Genomic DNA, 21,114 nt, shown 5'->3' with positions numbered 1-21,114 from the left:
GTAGGGGACCGCACCGCCACTTCCCAGCAAATTAGGGACACTGTTGCTCCTGGGGTATCGGCGAGGACCATTCGCAACCGTCTCCATGAAGCTGGGCTACGGTCCCGCACACCGTTAGGCCGTCTTCCGCTTACGCCCCAACATCGTGCAGCCCGCCTCCAGTGGTGTCGCGACAGGCGTGAATGGAGGGACGAATGGAGACGTGTCGTCTTCAGCGATGAGAGTCGCTTCTGCCTTGGTGCCAGTGATGGTCGTATGCGTGTTTGGCGCCGTGCAGGTGAGCGCCACAATCAGGACTGCATACGATCGAGGCACACAGGGCCAACACCCGGCATCGTGGTGTGGGGAGCGATCTCCTACACTGGCCGTACACCACTGGTGATCGTCGAGGGGACACTGAATAGTGCACGGTACATCCAAACCGTCATCGAACCCATCGTTCTACCATTCCTAGACCGGCAAGGGAACTTGCTGTTCCAACAGGACAATGCACGTCCGCATGTATCCCGTGCCACCCAACGTGCTCTAGAAGGTGTAAGTCAACTACCCTGGCCAGCAAGATCTCCGGATCTGTCCCCCATTGAGCATGTTTGGGACTGGATGAAGCGTCGTCTCAGGCGGTCTGCACGTCCAGCACGAACGCTGGTCCAACTGAGGCGCCAGGTGGAAATGGCATGGCAAGCCGTTCCACAGGACTACATTCAGCATCTCTACCATCGTCTCCATGGGAGAATAGCAGCCTGCATTGCTGCGAAAGGTGGATATACACTGTACTAGTGCCGACATTGTGCGTGCTCTGTTGCCTGTGTCTATGTGCCTGTGGTTCTGTCAGTGTGATCATGTGATGTATCTGACCCCAGGAATGTGTCAATAAAGTTTCCCCTTCCTGGGACAATGAATTCACGGTGTTCTTATTTCAATTTCCAGGAGTGTATTTGATGGAAAAGCATGTTTTCATCAAACATCAACAAATCATATTTACAACATATTAGGTGCACGACACTGAATAGAAACATGGACATGCGCCATAAAATGAGTAGATGTCGAGCTCAGTACTGGGTCATCACTTCAAATAGGTTCTCCACCTGGAAAAGAAAGAAGAAATTTAGTGGCAGAGTATAGATGCAAAAGACAGATAAGTTATATAGTAAACTATCGATGTTTGAAGAAATACCTGTACCGATCACATGAGCACTGTTTTTTACTGGTCTTGAGGGAAGACACGCCACTGTCGCACTTTAACTACACTGCCGGTCGGATTAATATTCATGTTTTAGGTCATGATCTCCGCGTTCCCCAGTACTATATTTGGTATGTGTGTTTTATGACCTTTTTTACATGAGAAAATTGAGGACAGAATGTTCATATAACTGGATGTGTAGCCTATAGGGAACTTGTACCCAAGGGGCCATAGAGGGAGAAAGATGGATTGTGGGCCATAAATGTGTGTCCAGCAACCGGGCTGTGCGAGTGATTCGGGGAAGCAGCACTCTGAATTGTACCTGCAGAGGGCCTTCGCTCCATGGTACTCCATTCTTTCCACTTAGGGCCGGAGCAGGAGGGTGCCAGTTCGCAAAACATTTTACCTGGGCCAGGCGACAGACCGTCACCAAGGCGGCCAGTTGGCGGAAAGTGGGTGGGGGAAGCCATTTAAGAGAGACTGTTGTAATCTGAGCTTTTCTGCAAACGGTAGGATGATCATGAAACTATGCGCGTTCTTTTCTTAGAAGCTGAGACGATACGATCAGAATGACTGGTGGATGTGTTTAGTGGAGGCAAGACTATAGCTCCCTTGACGCCAGGAAGGCGTCAGGTTCTTTTAGCGAGCGGCAAAAACATATATTTCGTGGGCGCGACTGCCTGGAAAGCTTAACAGCCTTCTTTCTGGAATTGGAAATGGTCGACTGGAAAGAATAGATCTCTCCATAAATGAGGGACTGTGGTCCCGACTAGGTAACATTTCTTGTTTTTTGTTTTGTTTTTTTGTTTTTTGTCGAAACATGGCCGTGCTTACCGTGAAAATGACGCCTCGCTAGTCTAAAATCTTCTTTTTTCAGGCAACAGAAATTTTGAGTCGCTAATTGGCTCCTCTCAGGATGTACAAAGCAGAGGCTTGCTCCCCCAACGTGGGAACCCCGGTGCTGTTTCTGGATTGGCTACCACACTAGCAGATCAGTCAAGAGGGGAGATTCAATGAGTGGAGGCTAGTTCGATTGATTTGTACACCGTGCAGGTGATTTTTTTTCTGCTAGTTCGGCTTCTGTATGAGGCCTGGTGGAAAGTGATTGTGATTCTTTGTTTTCTTCGTCTTCTGATCCTCCCCTGGTGGATAACTTCAGGTCTTTCCCTAGTATATGACACTTGGGGTATGCAACTTGTGGTGGACTAAGAGGCAGTGGCATTTTACAATTGTACCGACATTGGTACTGCATATCATGTCGGACATACCCCGTGTGTCACGAGGGTGAACTCATTTGTCCTGAGTCAGCCATCTGACGTTTGACAATTCCAGCATGCGCCGTCGTGTCTGTGAGTCAAATTGGTTGGCCAGGTCAGCGAAGGGGTGCGCCTCACACTAAAATCTGCTGGAATTTCAGGGCTCTGACAGGGAAGTTTATCTCGTTCTAATAATCAGAACTCTAGTCCGCGTAGTTTGCAAGTTTTTGTGGATGCGTCAGAACGTTACAGCTGCCGCCGCGCTCCACCCCTCCCCCAAAGCGTGCTGTTTTCTGCTGCCGCCTGAATCAGGGTGATAGGCTAAAGTATTGCTGCGCCGGCGTAGGGTTGTTAAATGACATTCACAGTTCCCTGTTTTACGTGAACCATATTTTGTCGTGCACTTGGTCATAGTTTATTCCATTTGAACAGAATTGGACCTCACAATGGATTCATGTATACAAAGTCAGATTGCGTTGTTAGAGGCATTAATTCAGGGGATAGTTTGTGTAGTTTCCACCCCAAAAAAATACTTTGCCAAACAGACACTATTCATTTTCTGATTTGTTTGTCATGTTTTTTGTAAGATCTATCAGCTCGATTGTAGTTATAAAAGGATGAATAAGAACTTATCATTATTTTTGTAAATTTAAATTCGCCACTGTTCTCTTCGTTTTCCTGCAACCATTAACTGTTTTAATTTTATTGTAATGATAGATGGATACACCAGAAATTCAAAATTCAATCGTATTAAATTAGTTAATTTGATGATTAATTTGAGTCCTGAAAGCGACCACAGACACAGGCAACAAAAATGCCATGAGTAAATTTACTAATTTCATATATAAAAATTAATGGCGTAGCTCACGCTTTGAAGATTGTTAAGAAGATAATATTTTTCTTTATATAAAGGTAATATCATTTAGCATCACTTGTTGAAACAGGCGACCCCTTGCAGTCTCCTTTTGTCTGTTGGTGGCCCAGGCAATATTTCTTGGGCACTAAAAGGTCGAGGTGACGGATCGTTTGGCTGTAGAGCGCAAAAAAGTATTATTCGTAATTTTAGCTTTGCTCCCTCCCCCATTATGAGACACGTTACAGACGCCTCTTGTACGGAATATAATGCACTTAACGCATGGTGTAGGTGTTTTTGTTGATAACGTGTAGAATGTGTTTTCAATTGTAGCGTCTGGGAGTGGGCGTTTTTGACGTTTTTGCAAAAGGGCCATAAAGCCGCTGATTTACAGCACTCTCCAGCGGTGGTACCGCTCATCAGAAAATCAAACGTGGCTTGTGAATTTTGTAAGAAATGTTGTCTTCTTTAATTCTGTTTAAAGTGTACATCTCTGGGAACAGCATAGTTCTCAAGATACATGCGAGAAACTGAAAAAAGTGCAACAAGTCTGAAGTGTCTTGGGTTTTTCGTTTGTGACGGCGACTTACTACAAGGCAGCACACTTGAAACTGGGATACAGCACTCCAAAAAATATACAGAACCGTTTAGAAATATACTGCCGCTGATTTCAACGCTAATTGACTGGACTACATCAGGGAGATTAGCAAATGAAATTACACTTCTTGTGCGTTTACTGTACAGTAGGAAAAATGCATGATTAAGCTTGAAGCTGATTTGTAAGTGTACAAGATGCGAAATTTAGTACACAGAGTTGCCACCTCTGCAGCACAATAGCTCTAAAATCGAACTGAACTGAGCTTGGATTATAGATGCGGGAATGTCATTCCAAGCTTCTTCACTCTTATCCAGATTTCATCAATCGTAGTGTCCGGCGAGTTTTCAGCGAGTGAGAGATCTGGAGAACTTGCTGGACAGAGCAGCGCCCCTCTGTGTCGAGGTAGGTCACGACAGTACGGGCAACGTGCAATCTCGTTGAAAGTTAACATAGCAGGGACATCTGACACAGCCACTTAACGTGTCAGAAATTTAAAACTGTTGCCCATTCGAACCACAGGAGATCGTGTTGCGTACTCAGTGGCAACACATACCACCACACAGAGATGCTGGACCACATGCTGATGACGAAAGCTGTCTGACAGCGTTTACTATCTTGGAGCCCCCACAAACGAAGATGTCCATCGTTATACTTCTGCAGAACCAGGACAAGATACTGGTGCCCAGTATTATCACTGGTCGGTTCGTCTCTCTGCTGCCACATCAATGGGAATTGCACTGATGGCCACTGTGCTGACAGTCCAGTCGTCGTCGCGCTGTACCTGTGAATATTTGTCTTGCCATGAAGAAGCCCACTCTCTGAATTCAAGTACGTAACGTGGCTTTATGATCCTGCACGACCGAGCATACAACACATCTGCCCTTTCAGGCGCTAGTCACATGGGCCATTGAGATGCTACGTCGCATTGAGTATGGCTCTCCTGATCCAGTCGATTCCCCGTTCACATGACAGTCGCAGGAACCTGACCAGCGAAAACAGTAAGATCTCGGAAACTTAAGTCATTGTCCCCACATACTACAATACTGCGATTTTTGAATTCCGACCCATGCTGGTAGGCGTTTCTCCTTCTTACACGAGGCAATGAGACGAACACAGCTGATACTTTTTCAAAGTCAACAAGTATAGTGAAAGGGATTCATGAAACGTTTCTGGCAGATTAAAACTGTGTGCCGGACCGAGACTCGAAGTCGGGACATTTGCCTTAATCTGCCAGAAAAGTTTCACAACAGCGCACACTCCGATGCAGAGTGAAAATCTCATTCTGGAAAGGGATTCATGAAGATCACCTGGGCATTAAAGACAGGGGGGAACATTTTTTTTTTAGAAGGGTGTGTGAACACCACGGACCTCAGCGCATGCTCTGCAAAATGCTCCCTTGCTGGCCACAAGGTTGATAAGGAGTTCTTGGGCAGGGTGTTCAATTCCTCCATCGGCACGCTTGACAGCAAGTGGATGGTCGTTGGCGCATGCGGACGTGCTACAGTACGTCTCCCAATGCATCCCATACGCTCCTCGATGGGATTTAAGTCGGGAGAACGGGCAGGACAGTCCATTCGCCAAATATTCTTTCGTCCCGGGAACTCCTCCATCTGCTCTGTTCGATACAGTCGTGCATTGTCACCCACGTAAGTGAAGCCAGGGCCGAACGCACTCCTGAAAAAATCACGTGGCGAAAATGTGCAGTGTCACAATACCGTTGACTGGTGAGTCAACTGTTTTCAAAAATTTGGATGTCAGTACGCCCATGCAACAACTACACCATAACACCGGGACTACCAAAGCGATAACGTTCCACAACGGTCCTGGGTGGAACCTGTGTTCGTACCTCTCGCCATACGGGAGTGCACCCAGCATTATAGTATATTTGTAGCTTCTTCACTTAGTAACGATTCTTCAAGCTGCGGGACAGATCGCGTATCTTTCAATGTCTGCCGATGCTGGTTTTTCAGCATTTCCGTAAAGCACTCCAGTAGGTAGAACTATCATCTTTGTATACATCCAGTATCCTCTTTCGTCTTATTTGGCACAGGTCAAACAAATTTGAGCAATATTGTATTTCCACTCAAGGATTTGGAGAAACCTAAGAGACCAAAAATGTGAATGGCGAGACTGGAACTTGAACTTAAACGACACAAAATCCTTTCCAATTCTATGCCTGAACAACGTCGTTGCGTCACCTGGAGAACAATACTAGAGGTTTCTTTCTTGGCTGGTCGCTCAGGTTGACAGGTGTAGCGGACGATGTTCGGGACTAAGCAAATTTCTATTCCCAATGTCGATATTTTCACAAATAGTTGATACAAATAAAATAAAAAAGCTAGCATACTTCCCCTACTTTTTAACGTATTATTAGGTCGCTTTCTTGTCTGTTCGGTACAAATTTTGTAATCGATTTTAAACTAACTTCCAAACGAGCTAGAGACTTGAAATTTTCAATATTGGTCATAACTGGATGACAATGCAGTATTAACTCACTTTCGTGTCTGGTGTGTCGTGGAGGGTACTTTGTTTACAACGTTTCTGTTAGGTCGATTTTTGGCTGTTTGATATAATTTTAGCAATTGATTTTAAAGTAACTTCCTTATGAAACTTTCATCATAGGTAAGAAATAAATGACAACATAATGTTATATATGAAGTCTTCACGGGTTGTCAGCCGAGTAGCATCATCGTCTCGTAGCAACGTTTCGATGGAATGCGTCTCCATAATCTTCAGGCATCTTCGCTACGATGCTACTCGGCTGACAACCCGTGAAGACTTCATATACTAAATTCGCCGAGAAAGCCTGCACTCGCGTATGACACAATGTTAATTCGTTTTCGTGTCTGGTATGTTTTTCTGTCTGTTGCTCAGTAGAAATTTTGCATTTGAATTAAAAGTAACTACCCGATATAACTTTCAACATTCTTAGAACCGAATGACAGTGCAATATTAATTCGCTATCGTGTCTGGTGTGTGGCGGTGGATTTTTGGCTTTCCGTCTATCTGTCTGTCTGTCTGTTTGGTACAAATTTTGCAATGTATTTTAAACTAACTTCCCAATGAGCTAGAGACCTCAAATTTTCAGCACAGCTCAGAACCGGATGAAAACGTAATTTTAACTTGCATTCTTATCTAGGGTGTGGCGGAATGTATCTTGTGTCCCACTGCCATTTCCCGCCCTTCCTATTCCAGCCACGAATGTTTAGCTCTTAGAACAATTGCTGGTTAGCTTGCGTGTGTGAATCTTTCTAATTTTTCTTCTACATTTACGTATATACTCTGAGGATCACTGTGAAGGGTATGGCAGAGGATATGTCCCACTGTACCAGCTATTATGGCTTTTCCCATTTCATTCACGTATGGAGAGTAGAGAAAACGGTTGTTTAAATGCCTCTGTGTGTGCTGTAATTAATTTAATCTGTATGGCCTCTTTGCGTGATATACGTTGGAGGAATATATTGTTTGACTCACGTAAAGAGAAACTGAATTAACTCTTAAATTTAGCACCTGTCTCTGTTGTCATGTTTGAAGTCGATTGAAAAATTGCACACACACAAGACTAAACGACAGAAGTTAATTGCATAAATAAAATTGTTTTTGACATAACACGCTTTTAAAACGGACTAAAAAGTATAAAACAAGTTATCCTACGACAGTACATAGTCCTAACCCCATATAGATAGTCTTGAAAATTAGTGGTTATGAACTTTTAATAGCTATAACAATACTTGTAAAACGTAAAACAAAAAACCTGTGGTGCATGCTATGGATAATTGATGCATGAATAGATCACCTGTCAGTAACACTTTTAATGCACTTCAAATGATATGGAGTGTTGTAAGATTTTTCTAATTCTCCACACTCCTTATTATTATCTGTTGCATAAGCCCTCGTTTTCCGTTTCCACAAGCACAGATTTTCAGAACTATCTATATGACGTTAGAAATCTGTGTGGGGCTAGGAGAATTTATTTTAGAGTTTTTCGTCCGTTTTAAGAATATGTTACATTAAAAAGATTATTTTTCCATAATGTCATACGTTCTCATTTTTTGGGATAACTCACCAAGGCAAGATAAAGTTTTTTAAATCCAAAAGTGTGAAACTCGAATTATTTGTGATGTCAACTCAAAAACGTCCTGCAAAAGGACTGTGAATTCTAACTTCCGAATATATTTAATCTTTAATGAAATCTGTAAAAAGAATTATCTTCATAAATATTTAAAATCTCTTGCTTTGGTCCAGAGAGGAGCCCATAAATTAACAATACGCCTTGAAAATAATTTGACAACAACTATAAAAAGCTGAACTACTAATTCAGTTCAGTTTAAGAGGAGCCGACAGAATTTGCTGATGCCTAGCTCCTTCTACTTCATCAACGAATTTCATAGTAGAACTAATTGATGCGTACACACACACACACTTATGGGTGTAATATACTCTTTCAGGATAAAATTCAGCTATCAGTTGCAACTATATTTTTATTGTACCTGACTGGTTTCTACAGATTAATGTCACCTTCAAAGGCTTAGTATCGGTTTAGCAGCTGTCAATATCTTTTTTATAGAAGCATAATGCCATGGTATGTCCAGCTGACGACTCAATCTTATCCTACATAGTGTGGTAATAATGAAACTTTCGCTACCTGAGAGGGCCTCCATGAAAAACGAGTTGCTGTAGGACAGTGAAACTGTGTGGAAACATTTGTACAGACAAGCGGAGGAAAAATAACAAACTATTGAAAGAAACTCGTCTTAGTTTCCAAATGAAAGGGTAACATTTGTTAACTGCGCACCTTATTTACGTTCCAGGTGTTATATGTACAGGAATGGAAGATGAATTGGTTCCAATAAGTGTACAGTGGCCTCTTAAAACGTTCATTACTAATTATGTTGTTGTGGATTTATTAACAAGATGTTGACATGGGTGACTACTCCAGAATTTTTCCAGTTTTATTAACTGACAATATGCTCTTTTATCACCAAATTTTTACACGCAGACGTAATTTCTCAACATATAATGGTTTATGGGATTCCAAGTACATTGTTTTTTTGCGAAAAAATAGTTCTGTATTAAACAATATTACCAGCATCACAGTTTTATCATATGATCAGACGCTATTTTATAACCAGATTTTATACGTTGACGTAATTTCACCACAAATAACGGTTTATTGACTTCCAAGTACTATCGTTCTTTTGTAGAACAGGTCTGTGTTACGAGTATGATTAGCTTTTTGCTGGCAATTTATAGTAAAATTTGCACTGGCGCCACTTTCAGGCGACACCAACCTGATTATCTTTAGCAGCTGCGATCGACATACTACGACGTCTCCATGGCAACGGAGTTCGTAGATAGCAAGTCCAACCTAGAATAGTGCGCCGTTGTTCTACTAAATTTCGTATTATTCAGAATACAGCGTAATTACTGTATAATTATCATAGATGGTAATTATTTTACATAAATCCATTTGTTTATTCTATACCTACATTCTATTAATTAAATAGTCGATGCTATGGGTATATTATACTGGTTAAATAAATTATTTCCGCTAGATGGTACTACAAGAAATAACAGAAATAATTTTTTAGAATAATTGAATTACATTTACTCAGTATTTTTAACAAACTGTTCTGTCCTGTAGACATAATTTTTTTATGATTATTCACTTTTAGGTAAACTGTATCTTCAAATTATACGTGTTTTGTGTAAATCGTTCGTCATTGGCTGCCATTGATGTCATATAGCACAACCATCCGCTCACCAGATCTACGAGGGGTGTTTTTTTTTTTTAAGTAAGCACCGTTTTGAAATTAAAAAAAACGTGCTAAGATATCTCAAAAATTTTATTTTTACATGAAAGCCTGTACCTTAATCTACGCACTGACGCCATTACAGTTTGATTATTCCTTGTTTACGTTGTGTTACGAGTGTTCAAGGTGCCTCCGATAATCGTGAGTCCCACCAACTGTGAAGTACGGGCTGTTATAAGATTTCTTAGTGCTAAGGGCCTAAAAGCGATGATATTCATCGTGAGATCTGTGCAGTTTACGGAGAAAACATTATGAGTGATGGAATGGTAAGAAAGTGGGTGAGAGCATTTAAAGATGGCCGCACAGATGTGCATGATGAACAACGGAGTGGGCGCCCTTCGGTCTTTAATGAAAGTTTGGTGCAGGAAGTGGACAATAAGGTGAGAGAAAACAGATGCTTTACGATTTACTCCTTGCGACATGACTTTCCTAATGTTTCTCGTAGTGTTTTGTATGGCACTGTGACCGAGCACTTGAATTACCGAAAATTGCGCGCACGTTGGGTACCGAAAATGTTGACGGATGTGCACAGAACCAAACGTTAAGACAGTGCATTGACTTCCCTTGAGCGGTACTACAACGACTGTGATGATTTCTTAAGCCAAATTGTTACGGGCGATGAAACATGGGTGGCCTACGTCACACCAGAATCAAAGCAACAGTCCATGGAAGTTGAGCAAGGGCATTGTTTTGCTGCAAGACAATACCCGTCCGCATGTGGCGAATCAAACCTAAGATCTTATCACAACTTTTCGATGGGAAACTCTAGATCATCCTCCGTGCAGCCCCTATCTTGCGCCCAGTGACTACCATCTGTTCCTGCACCTGGGCGGTCAGCGTCTTCAAGACGATGACGAAGTCAAAACAGTGGTGATGCAGTGGTTAACAAGTCAGGCGGCAGACTTCTATAAAGAGGGTATTCAAAAACTGGTACAACGTTATGACAAGTGCCTAAATATTGACGGGAATTATGTATAAAAGTAGATTAAGGTACAGGCTTTCATGTAAAAATAAAATTATTGAGATATCTTAGCACCTATTTTTTTAATTTCGAAACGGTACTTACTTAAAAAACACGCCTCGTATATAACGCAATGACGCCTAGCCAACAGCAGCAGTTTCAGCGACTGAGTTCTACTGACTGTTCTGGACATCATCAACTTCAGCTGATGGGTAACGGCTCTTCGATTTTAATAAATATAAATTACTTTATTTTAAGTCACTGACTTTTTTATGTAACTAGCCCGATTTCTAACCTTGGCAATGTTATTATGAAGATGGCCTAAGACCAGGCCGAAACCGGTTATTTCAAATAAAACAAATATTGCTATCTAGACTGTTATTCACTAATTTTGTATAACAATGAATGGACACACTGCAGTCATCTATATATAGATATTCGCAGTCCGGTATATGGAACTCGCAAAGTAGTGGAGGGGTGGTTTAGCGATGATACAGAAATTGAGAAGCATGCAGCTGCGTCACTGGTTGGCATTGAAATTACAAGTAGGTCGCACTATCAACTGTGGATTACAGTACATCGACGGTGTCTTTTCCATCCCATACATCCACCGATATACTGTTGATTCCCGCATAATGATTGACTGACACCAATTGTTTGAGATGGAGAGTGTCTTGGTGGGAGTAACACCCCCCCAGGGATTGCCAGCACCGAAAGAGTGATCGCGTACATGGCTCCAATATGAGAGATCAATGCTCTAGTGTCTTTGAAACAGAACACCGAGACATCTGCGAGCCAGTCACTATGAGATTAAATGTAGAAGTCATCAGCTATGGGCAGCTGTCTGGAAGTGCTCCACAGTGCTGCTTGCTCTTCCAGTTTCCATATGTTGCGATGTCCTCCACATATTTGTCAATAACAAACACCACCTCCATCTTTTTATTTCAACAATCCTGTGTGTTGTGGGACCAGCATAGTCCAGCTTTCTATCAAAGCTAATGGATCAAAACATGTTAATGTCGATTTAGCCCCTGACACAGACCTTGAAGTCATGGGAGAAAAACAAAATGTTTGGCTGTGTACGCAGCTGTAGTCATACCTTGCTTCGCTGTGTTATAGAAAAAAACAATGTATCAAACCCCTTATGAAACAATTTAACTGTCGATATAGTGTTCCTCTATTACAGGCAGCAAAATTTTACCCAGATCTATGGAAACGACTTTTATCACTGCCCACCTACTCCAATGGACCGATAGACGTATTTTTAGAGGTTATGTCTTCGTCTTGCTGTCACGTCTTCGTATGAAGCATCTGTCCGACGATTGGAATTCACAATAGCCAGTTTTATGGCGCTATAAGTTCGTTGATTTGAAAAAAAAGTGTATGTGTCCTGAAGATGGCAAAATGAATTGCCAAAACTGACTGCTTTCAGAATAAAATAAAATATCTTAAAGTATACGGCTGTTGGTAGAGTTTATTGACACTGAAAAATATGTACCAGCCGATGTCGCTGGCGGTGGTGGACCAACAGAGACATATGGTCGGTGTCAACACGCAGACTGTATTTCTTTCCCTGATGTATTGGAAGAGAGAGATGCAATAAAATCTTACAGAGTTCTCCACTGGGTAACTTTAGCCAAGGTTTTATTGTTCGTAGTTTGACCCCACTGGTTGTTACAAAAATAACAAGAGGAGAGAGAGACACACACTGTGCTGTCAATGAAGACCCGGTCGCCATTACTGTCGAATTTCTGGCGTGGTAATCATAGGAACAACATAAATGAGATTAGGACATATACAGAGTGATAATTATAGACCGTGATTCGATATCGATGAATTGTAGGTGCTATGCTTCTTAATTTCTATGTACTGTCCGCATATACTCTACATGTGTCTGAATTTCCTCCTGTACATTAGTATGCTATTTTTCTCGTTTTTATAGCTCTCTACCTGTCAGCCTTATAACTAATGGAACAGTACTGTTGGAACGTGATGGAATTTCAAGAGAAATAGCAGTGGTCTGTAACTTGAAGGGGGACTCATTGACATCAGTTGCCGGCCGAAGTGGCCGTGTGGTTCTAGGCGCTACAGTCTGGAGCCGAGCGACCGCTACGGTCGCAGGTTCGAATCCTGCCTCGGGCATGGATGTGTGTGATGTCCTTAGGTTAGTTAGGTTTAATTAGTTCTAAGTTCTAGGCGACTGATGACCTCAGAAGTTAAGTCGCATAGTGCTCAGAGCCATTTGAACCATTTTTTTGAAATCAATTGGATTCAAATGCTATGTATCGTAGATTGAAAGATTCGCGAGAATACGACAGGTAAGCGATACCTTGATCAAAGGGGAGTTGAGAGGTGAGCTCTATACCGTTTCTTCTAAGTATTGTGGGCGAATATATTACAACGTCTCACTTACGTCTCGTGAATTGACTGCACTGGGAAAATTAGGGGCTAATACGAAGGTTTCTACAGAGAGACAATCAGCAGCAGAAGTTTCGTGTTTTGCTTTCTCGATAAATAAGCGACAACATTGTTACGTGAGTATTGTGTGCCTGTAAATGGATCGACCGACATCTCAGCAGGTAGACTAAATTTTCATTTACATCTATCTAATTACTTTACAAACCATAGTACAGTGTTTAGTGGAGGGTGCCCGGAACCACTACTAATCATTCCCTTTCCTATTCCACTCGTAAATAGAGCGAGGGGAAAAGACTACCTATGTGTCTCCCTATGAGCATTAATTTCTCGAATCTCATCTTCAACATCCTAATGCGAAATGTAAAAGGGTTCTTTGAAAATGACATCGTCTTCCCTCCAGGGATTCCCATTAGAGTTAACGAAGCACCCGCCCACTAATTTTGGAGGAGCCAATAGGAACGCTTCTATAGGGCTGAATTCTGAGGGAAACCTAGGTCTGCATACTCACACATGGGAAGAGGAGGGGATGGGTAAGGGGCCCCATGTGCCTGCTGGGGAAAACCCGTGACGTCATCAGGGGTGTGGGGGCGATTAATTTGCTATCAGTTTGATATACAGTGGCGTACAATAATTGGTAAAGGAGCTGTCTATCAAAATAGAACAATAGGTTAAAGGGGAATTATAAATTTGGCAACAATGCAGAGTGGGGTGATACCGCCATTCCATCTTGAATCAATTTGACTACAATGTAGAATGGAGTGATATGAAGTTTACCTCACTACTTATGTAATTATCTTTTGCACCTGCTCGTTAGACAACGATTGTCATTTAGTACGTTTTCTGGAGAGAGGATTTGCAGCTCCCTGTCCAACATGGATGATGAACTACAATGCTTGACACCTGTTTCAGTATCAGTTTCACTTGTTAAGCATGTGTTATCATCAGTGTATCCCTCATGTACGTTTTCTGCACAGTCGGGCGTGTACGAAACCACACACTCCACTGACTTATCTTGCAGAAACGCTAATATTTCGTCTGCAACTTCTTTCTGACTCTGCGAAATTCCTTGGTTTCCTTTGTGACGAAATGTCAACTTCGGCAATTGTTGTAGATGTACAGGTAATGCAATGTTTGCTTTGTTTATCGTTGCCATTGCTCTGCTTTGTGTCAACAGGACTAGGTCGGTATCACCGCTGTGAGTTACTTGTGGACTACGCAGTTCAATTACGCTCCACAGCCTCATGCTATCCTCTCCACTGGATATCTACAGCCCCATCCACTGTTCCCATTAGCAGCCAGTATTATGGTTGGATGCTGGACAGTACGTGCTGCGTTGAATGCTGTAAACACCATTGGCCTTTTGTGACCTCGCACTCAAAGGATTCCCTGTTAGAAGCAGATTTTTTATTTTATTTTTATTTTGTATTTTTTACTTTCTAACGTAGACTATGTCCTTCCTCAGGGTTCAGGCTATCTTTATACAAAATTTCATCGAAATCGGTCAGTAATTTAGTCGTGAACACTTAACGGACAGAGTTACTTTTGCATTTGTAATGTAAGTACTGATTCTACATGCATGACGACCATTTCATTTTGGATCTGTGGAAGGAACTCCAGTATGTCTCTTTCTTTTCTTTCTTTGCAAAAATTTATTATGTATTCTCGTTTCGTGCCAAGTTCTCAATCTTCTCACCACGGATCTATGGAACAAGAAATACGCCTAATGTAATCAGGTGGAGGCGCGTGTGAGTGCGGCGGTGCGGCTGCTGAGGAACCGCGAGATAGCCAAGCCGGAGGACAGGGTGGTGCTGCAGTACCCCAGCCACGCGGGCAGCTCCTACTGCGACGCCATCGCCGTCTTCGGGGTGAGCGAGCCCTGGACCTTCCACGAAAGAAGCAGGTCAGCAGTTCTCCACCTGGGTTCGCTGACAATCTGTGTCGGCGACGCTGCAACAGACATGTTAGTCCCCGACGGGCTGGTGCGTCTAATACACTCATACCTCACAGACAGGAGTTTCAACACTGACGTGCAGGAAAAACAATCAACACGACACGGTATACACGCGGGAGTACCCCAGGGAAGCATCCTAGGGCCCCTGCTGTTTAACCTCTACATAAACGATCTCCCAACCACACACAACACAACGATGGCAATCTACGCGGATGACACACCCATCCTCGCGCAAGATTGGAAACCATCAAACATTACGTCACGCCTACAGACTGCACTCAGAGTGGCTGAGCCTTGGGTGGAGAAATGGCGTGTTAGAGTAAACGTCGACAAGTGCGAAGCCGTTCTGTTCACTAGAAGACCGAAGCAACTGCGCAAACACCGATACTGCAGACCAATAACTCTACATGCACGTCCAATACGTTTCCGTGAGAAAGTCAAATACCTCGGTGTCTGGCTGGACCGGAAATTACTCTGGGGGGACCACATACAACACATGACCAACCGAGCTAGCGCGAGGCTCAAACAGCTCTACCCTATGCTCAACAGGCGTAGCACACTGAACAGAAGGGTGTCGAGGTCCACGTACATGACACTTATTCGACCCCTGATGATGTACGCAGCTCCTGTCTGGGGATACGATGCGCCTACACGCTGCGCCGTCTGCAGCTCATACAAAACAAAGTACTCAAAATCATAAGCAATGCTCTACGATACACACGCATCGCGGACCTTCACTGGGAATACCGACTTGAGACTCTCAAGGAGGTAATCCACAAACTCACCACAAGACTGTACAGAAACTCCAGACATTCGCAGAACCCGTTTATTCTGAATCTGGGGAACTACGACCACAACCGTAGATGGAAACATAAAAGACCAGAACACCAAAAGACATACTTGTAAGGACCTAATATCTATGGTCAAGCACACGCAAACACAACGGTACACGCGAGCCCCTGTTAATCAGACGCCATTACTGGATATCCAGCTGGAATACACTGCCGAATAACTGGCACCACGCAGGGAAGCCGTACCGTACACTGCATGCAGAAAAGCTCCACACATCCCCCACACAGTGAGATGATCTATGGACGATCTCCCACTACTGTATAACGATCTTAATTGTTCCAGGAATGTAGCGGCTGCAGCAACTGGGATACATCGCCATCGCTTACCACGGTAATGATGCATGATACCCATACTAACAAACCCAACCTTGCATGAACTATCGCAGCTAGTAAGCCACTACTGCTCTTACTACCCATCCCATTGTCGCAGATGTTTGTTTCCCAAGGCACGAGACTTGGCACTTTTTTCCCTCTGCTCTTCAAATTGCTACCCTCACTCGCGTTTCGTCCACTATCTATCACCTGATGGACCGTGTTAATGCGTAGTCTTACCCAGACGCACGGACAACATCACAGCCCAGCATCCTGTGATCCATTTACTAGATAACTAACATGTTGACGGAGGTGACAGTAGAACTTTTGGTTTGGTCACCACGTTGGTACGGGTGTGGAGGGGCCCCATTTCTATAAAAAATGTGCTGCGAAAACATAGAAAGAAAGATCCCTTATCATTTAGCTACAATACAGCAGGTCAGCAACTGGAAGCAGTTAATTCCATAAATTATCTGGGAGTAGGCATTAGGAGTGATTTAAAATGGAATGACTGTATAAAATTAATTGTCGGTAAAGCAGATGCCAGACTGAGATTCATTGGAAGAATCCTAAGGAAATGCAATCCGAAAACAAAGGAAGTAGGTTACAGCACACTTGTTCGCCCACTGCTTGAATATTGCTCACCAGTGTGGGATCCGTACCAGATAGATTTGATAGAAGAGATAGAGAAGATCCAACGGAGAGCAGCGCGCTTCGTTACAGGATCATTTAGTAATCGCGAAAGCGTTACGGAGATGATAGATAAACTCCAGCGGAAGACTTTGCAAGAGAGACGCTCTGTAGCTCGGTACTGGCTTTTGTTGAAGTTTCGAGACCATACCTTCACCGAGGAGTCAAGCAGTATATTGCTCCCTCCTGAGTATATCTCGCGAAGAGACCATGAGGATAAAATCAGAGAGATTAGAGCCCATACAGAGGCATACCGAAAATCTTTCTTTCCACGAACAATACGAGACTGGAATAGAAGGGAGAACCGATAGAGGTACTCAAGGTACCCTCCGCCACACACCGTCAGGTGGCTTGCGGAGTATGGCTGCAGATGTAGATCTAACAAACAAGATAATTTATACTCGTTGTCCTTTCCTGTCGATTAATTTTTAGAGTTATCTACTGATAATTTTCTCTCCAGTAACTTGTAATTTCCATGTTAAATGGAAAGACTGTTATTTGAGTGGCACTGTTCCCACTTTCTCCTACTCGTGAGAGTATTAATTGCAATGCCAAGATCCACCCCGGGCTCATCCAATGAAGTAATTGAAATACGAATGTTCAAATTCCCTCAGCTACCGGTACTAATTTCATCTGATATTCTTCGTTGTCTCTGATTGTCTCAAAATATGTAGCTGTGTATTTTGCTCGGGCTCTTCACGCAATGCGCAGTTGATTCTTTCGGTACAATACCTAACCACTTTTTTCTGCCAATGTTTCAAAATAGTAATTAATTTCAACTTTTCCTTGCGAAAGCACTTTTATCACAGTTTCTCCAAGACTCTAAACGGTCTGACATCCTTAACCTTTTCTGTCTAAATTATTATTCCATTAGTTTTGTATGGTATTACTGAACATATAATGGGTAATTATAATTGAAGTTCAGCTCCTCACAGTCCAGTGTGGGCCGTAGTTATCGTATGGCAGCGAAAGTTGGTAGATATTCTAATGCTGTAACGAGGAGCCGATCTACGCTGGAAACGATTAGTTCCAGTTTTAGCTACCAGATGCAAATCTGACGCTGTCAATGTAAGAAACACACGTAGATACATTTCTACATATTATGGATTAGGAATGGGATGTGGGCGGAAAAGTTCAAACAAGTGAGAGAGGCATAATGCTGATTTTATTATTAATTGTGGCTTACACAATTTGTTCAGTATGAGCACCAAAGAGGTCGACGAGGTTTTCACCAGGTGGCCGAGATTCGAACAAATTTTTGTATTGTAGATTGGTTCGCATTAACGGTTTAGAATATGTACCAAATTTCGCTGCCATACGATAATTACAGCCCACACAGGACCTCCGTGAGTAACTCCTATTATAGAAACCTGCAGTATACATACACAATGTTTAAATTTGAAAACCAGATCGCAGGACTCGGTTTCGCGTCATGTAAATCTTGCACACCACATTATAAACGTTGTCTGCTCTTCCACTCCACAATCACACACTTCCCAGTAACCTCACTTCTCCAAGAAGTGGCCGTATGGAAACATTGTCCCTGTAGGTTATCGAAACTTCAATCCGACGTTCTTCAGGCAACAGTATAAAATTGGGCAATTCTTCCAACTAGGTTCTGCCACACAGCCATAGGGAATATGTAACGAAACACACAAGTGGGCCTTCTCAGGATCAACCAACAATGGTTGTCGTTGCTGTTGTGGTGTTCGGTCAGAAGACTGCATTGATGCAACTCTCTATGCTGATCTATCCTGTGGAACGTTTTCAACTCCGAATAGATACTGCAACCTAGTTTCTTTTGAAACTTCATACCGTATATAGTATATGGAATGACTCCGTCCCGGGAGGGGAAGTGTTAGCCGGGCGTAATCAGTGGGAGACTGATGACCTTAGATGTTTAGTATCCTTAAGCCTACAATCAGCAGCATTTTCCTTTCTTTACCAAACTGACAATACCGTCATGCCTCAGGACGTGTCCTGTCAACTGATCCTTTCTTTTAGTCAAGTTGTGCTATTAATTTTGTTTTTCTCTAATTCGATACAGTACCGCTCGATCTACTCATCTAATATTCCACATTCTTCTGTAGCATCACAGTTGTAAAGCTTCTGTTCTTTTCCTGTTTGAACGGTTTATCGTAAACGATTCACCTCTGTAATGATTATACCTTACGAATGCGTAAATGAAACGAGTGTACCTGAATTCTCTGTATTAATTATCACGCTCTTTAATGGAAACAACGAGATTACAGTACTGGCCGTTACAATTGCTACGCCAAGAAGAAATGCAGATGATTAACAGGTATTCATTGGACAAATATATTATACTAGAACTGACATGTAATTACATTTTCACGCAATTTGGGTGCATAGTCTTGAGAAATCAGTACCCAGAACAACCACCTCTGGCCATAATAACGGCCTCGATACGCCTGGGCATTGAGTCAAACAGAGCTTGGATGGCGTGTACAGGTACAGCTGCCCATGCAGCTTCAACACGATATCACAGTTCATCAAGAGTAGTGACTGGTGTATTGTGACGAGCCAGTTGTTCGGCCACCATTGATCAGACGTTTTCAATTGGTGAGAGATATGTATAATGTGCTAGCCAGGGCAGCAGTCGGACATTTTCTGTATCCAGAGAGGCCCGTACAAAACCTGCAACATGCGGTCGTGCTTTATCCTGTTGAAATGTGAGGTTTCGCAGGGATCGAATGAAGGGTAGAGCCACGTATCGTAACACATCTGAAATGTAACGTTCAGTTCAAAGTGCCGTCAATGCGAACAAGAGGTGACCGAGACGTGTAACCAATGAAACCCCATACCATCACGCCGGGTGACACGCCAGTATGGCGATGACGTATACACGCTTCCAATGTGCGTTCACCGCGATGTCGCCAAACTCGGATGCGACCATCGTAATGCTGTAAACAGAACCTAGATTCATCCGAAAACACGACGTTTTGCCATTCGTGCACCCAGGTTCGTCGTTGAGTACACCATCGCAGGCGCTCCTGTCTGTGCTGCAGCGTCAAGGGTAAATGCAGCCATGATCTCCGAGCTGATAGCCCATGCTGCTGCAAATGTCGTCGAACTGTTCGTGCAGATGCTTGTTGTCTTGCAAACGTCCTCATCTGTTGACTCAGGGATCGAGACGAGGCTGCACGATCCGTTAGAGCCATGCGGATAAGATGCCTGTCATCTCCACTGCTAGTGATACGAGGCCGTTGTGATCCAGCACGGCGTTCCGTATTACCCTCTTGAACCTACCGATTCCATATTCTGCTAACAGTCATTGGATGTCGACCAACGCGAGCAACAATGTTGCGATACGTTAAACCGCAATCGCGATAGGCTACAATCCGACCTTTATCAAAGTCGGAAACGTGATGGTACGCATTTATCCTTCTTACAAGAGGCATCACAACAACGTTTCACCAGGCAACGGCGGTCAACTGTTTGTGTATGAGAAATCGGTTGGAAACTTTCCTCATGTCAGCACGTTGTAGGTGTCGCCACCGGCGCCAACCTTGTTTGAATGCTCTGAAAAGGTAATCATTTGCATATCACAGCATCTTCTTCCTGTCGGTTAAATTTCGCGTCTGTAGCACGTCATCTTCGTGGTGTAGCAATTTGAATGGCCGGTAGTGTAATTACGTCTTGTATGATTCCAGTTTCGCAGTACGTTTACAATCTCAGTCAATTTACTTTAATTTCGTTTATGTTTCAGCCCTCCGATGGACCAGAGTTGGTGGCGCCAGATTTCTGCTTATCCCTTATCCAGAAAATTCACTGGATAAGCGAAGACATGGTTGGAAATAAATTTCTGGATTTTTAAAGTCTCTAAACCAATTTTATTTCAGAAACCGTTCAGAATTTTCAGTAAAGTATATCGAGTATGTCGCCACGCCCTGATGGAGGGGCTGTTTATAAGAGCTCTGATGCCTTTCGATTGAGCCTCCTACCGACTGCAGCTAAGGAACTGGCATTTGTATGGGGTATTTAGCCAGATGTGAGACTGGATTCAAGTCTTTGTGACAGTCCGACTGGAGCACGTATCTTGCCTCAAATACAACTTCGGATTTGTAGCAGGAAAGTACAGCAACGTCATAACTGTTTACGTTATACATACCGACAGAGGGAATAGTATCAGGTGCAATTTTAGAATGTTCGCAGGTGGAGTGGTCATTTATGAGGAAACGATATTCGCAAAAAAAAAAAAAAAAAAAAA

General features: G+C 43.0%; 1 protein-coding gene across 1 annotated transcript in view; it reads left to right on the top strand.

Moving 5' to 3' along the window:
- LOC124775677 (pyruvate kinase PKLR-like) overlaps nt 1-20,721 on the top strand; it is a 154,816-nt gene extending 134,095 nt beyond the window's left edge. Inside the window, exons 6-7 of the mRNA XM_047250505.1 lie at nt 14,813-15,058; nt 20,614-20,721. Of these exons, the coding sequence (XP_047106461.1) occupies nt 14,813-15,058; nt 20,614-20,721 (354 nt within the window). The remainder of the gene's footprint in view (nt 1-14,812; nt 15,059-20,613) is intronic.
- Nucleotides 20,722-21,114: the final 393 nt, after the last annotated feature.

This window comes from Schistocerca piceifrons, chromosome 2 (genome assembly GCF_021461385.2).
Source record: "Schistocerca piceifrons isolate TAMUIC-IGC-003096 chromosome 2, iqSchPice1.1, whole genome shotgun sequence".
Taxonomy (NCBI): Eukaryota; Metazoa; Arthropoda; class Insecta; order Orthoptera; family Acrididae; genus Schistocerca; species Schistocerca piceifrons.
Note: the sequence above shows the minus strand (reverse complement) of the source record. Positions and strands in the feature narration are given on the sequence as shown.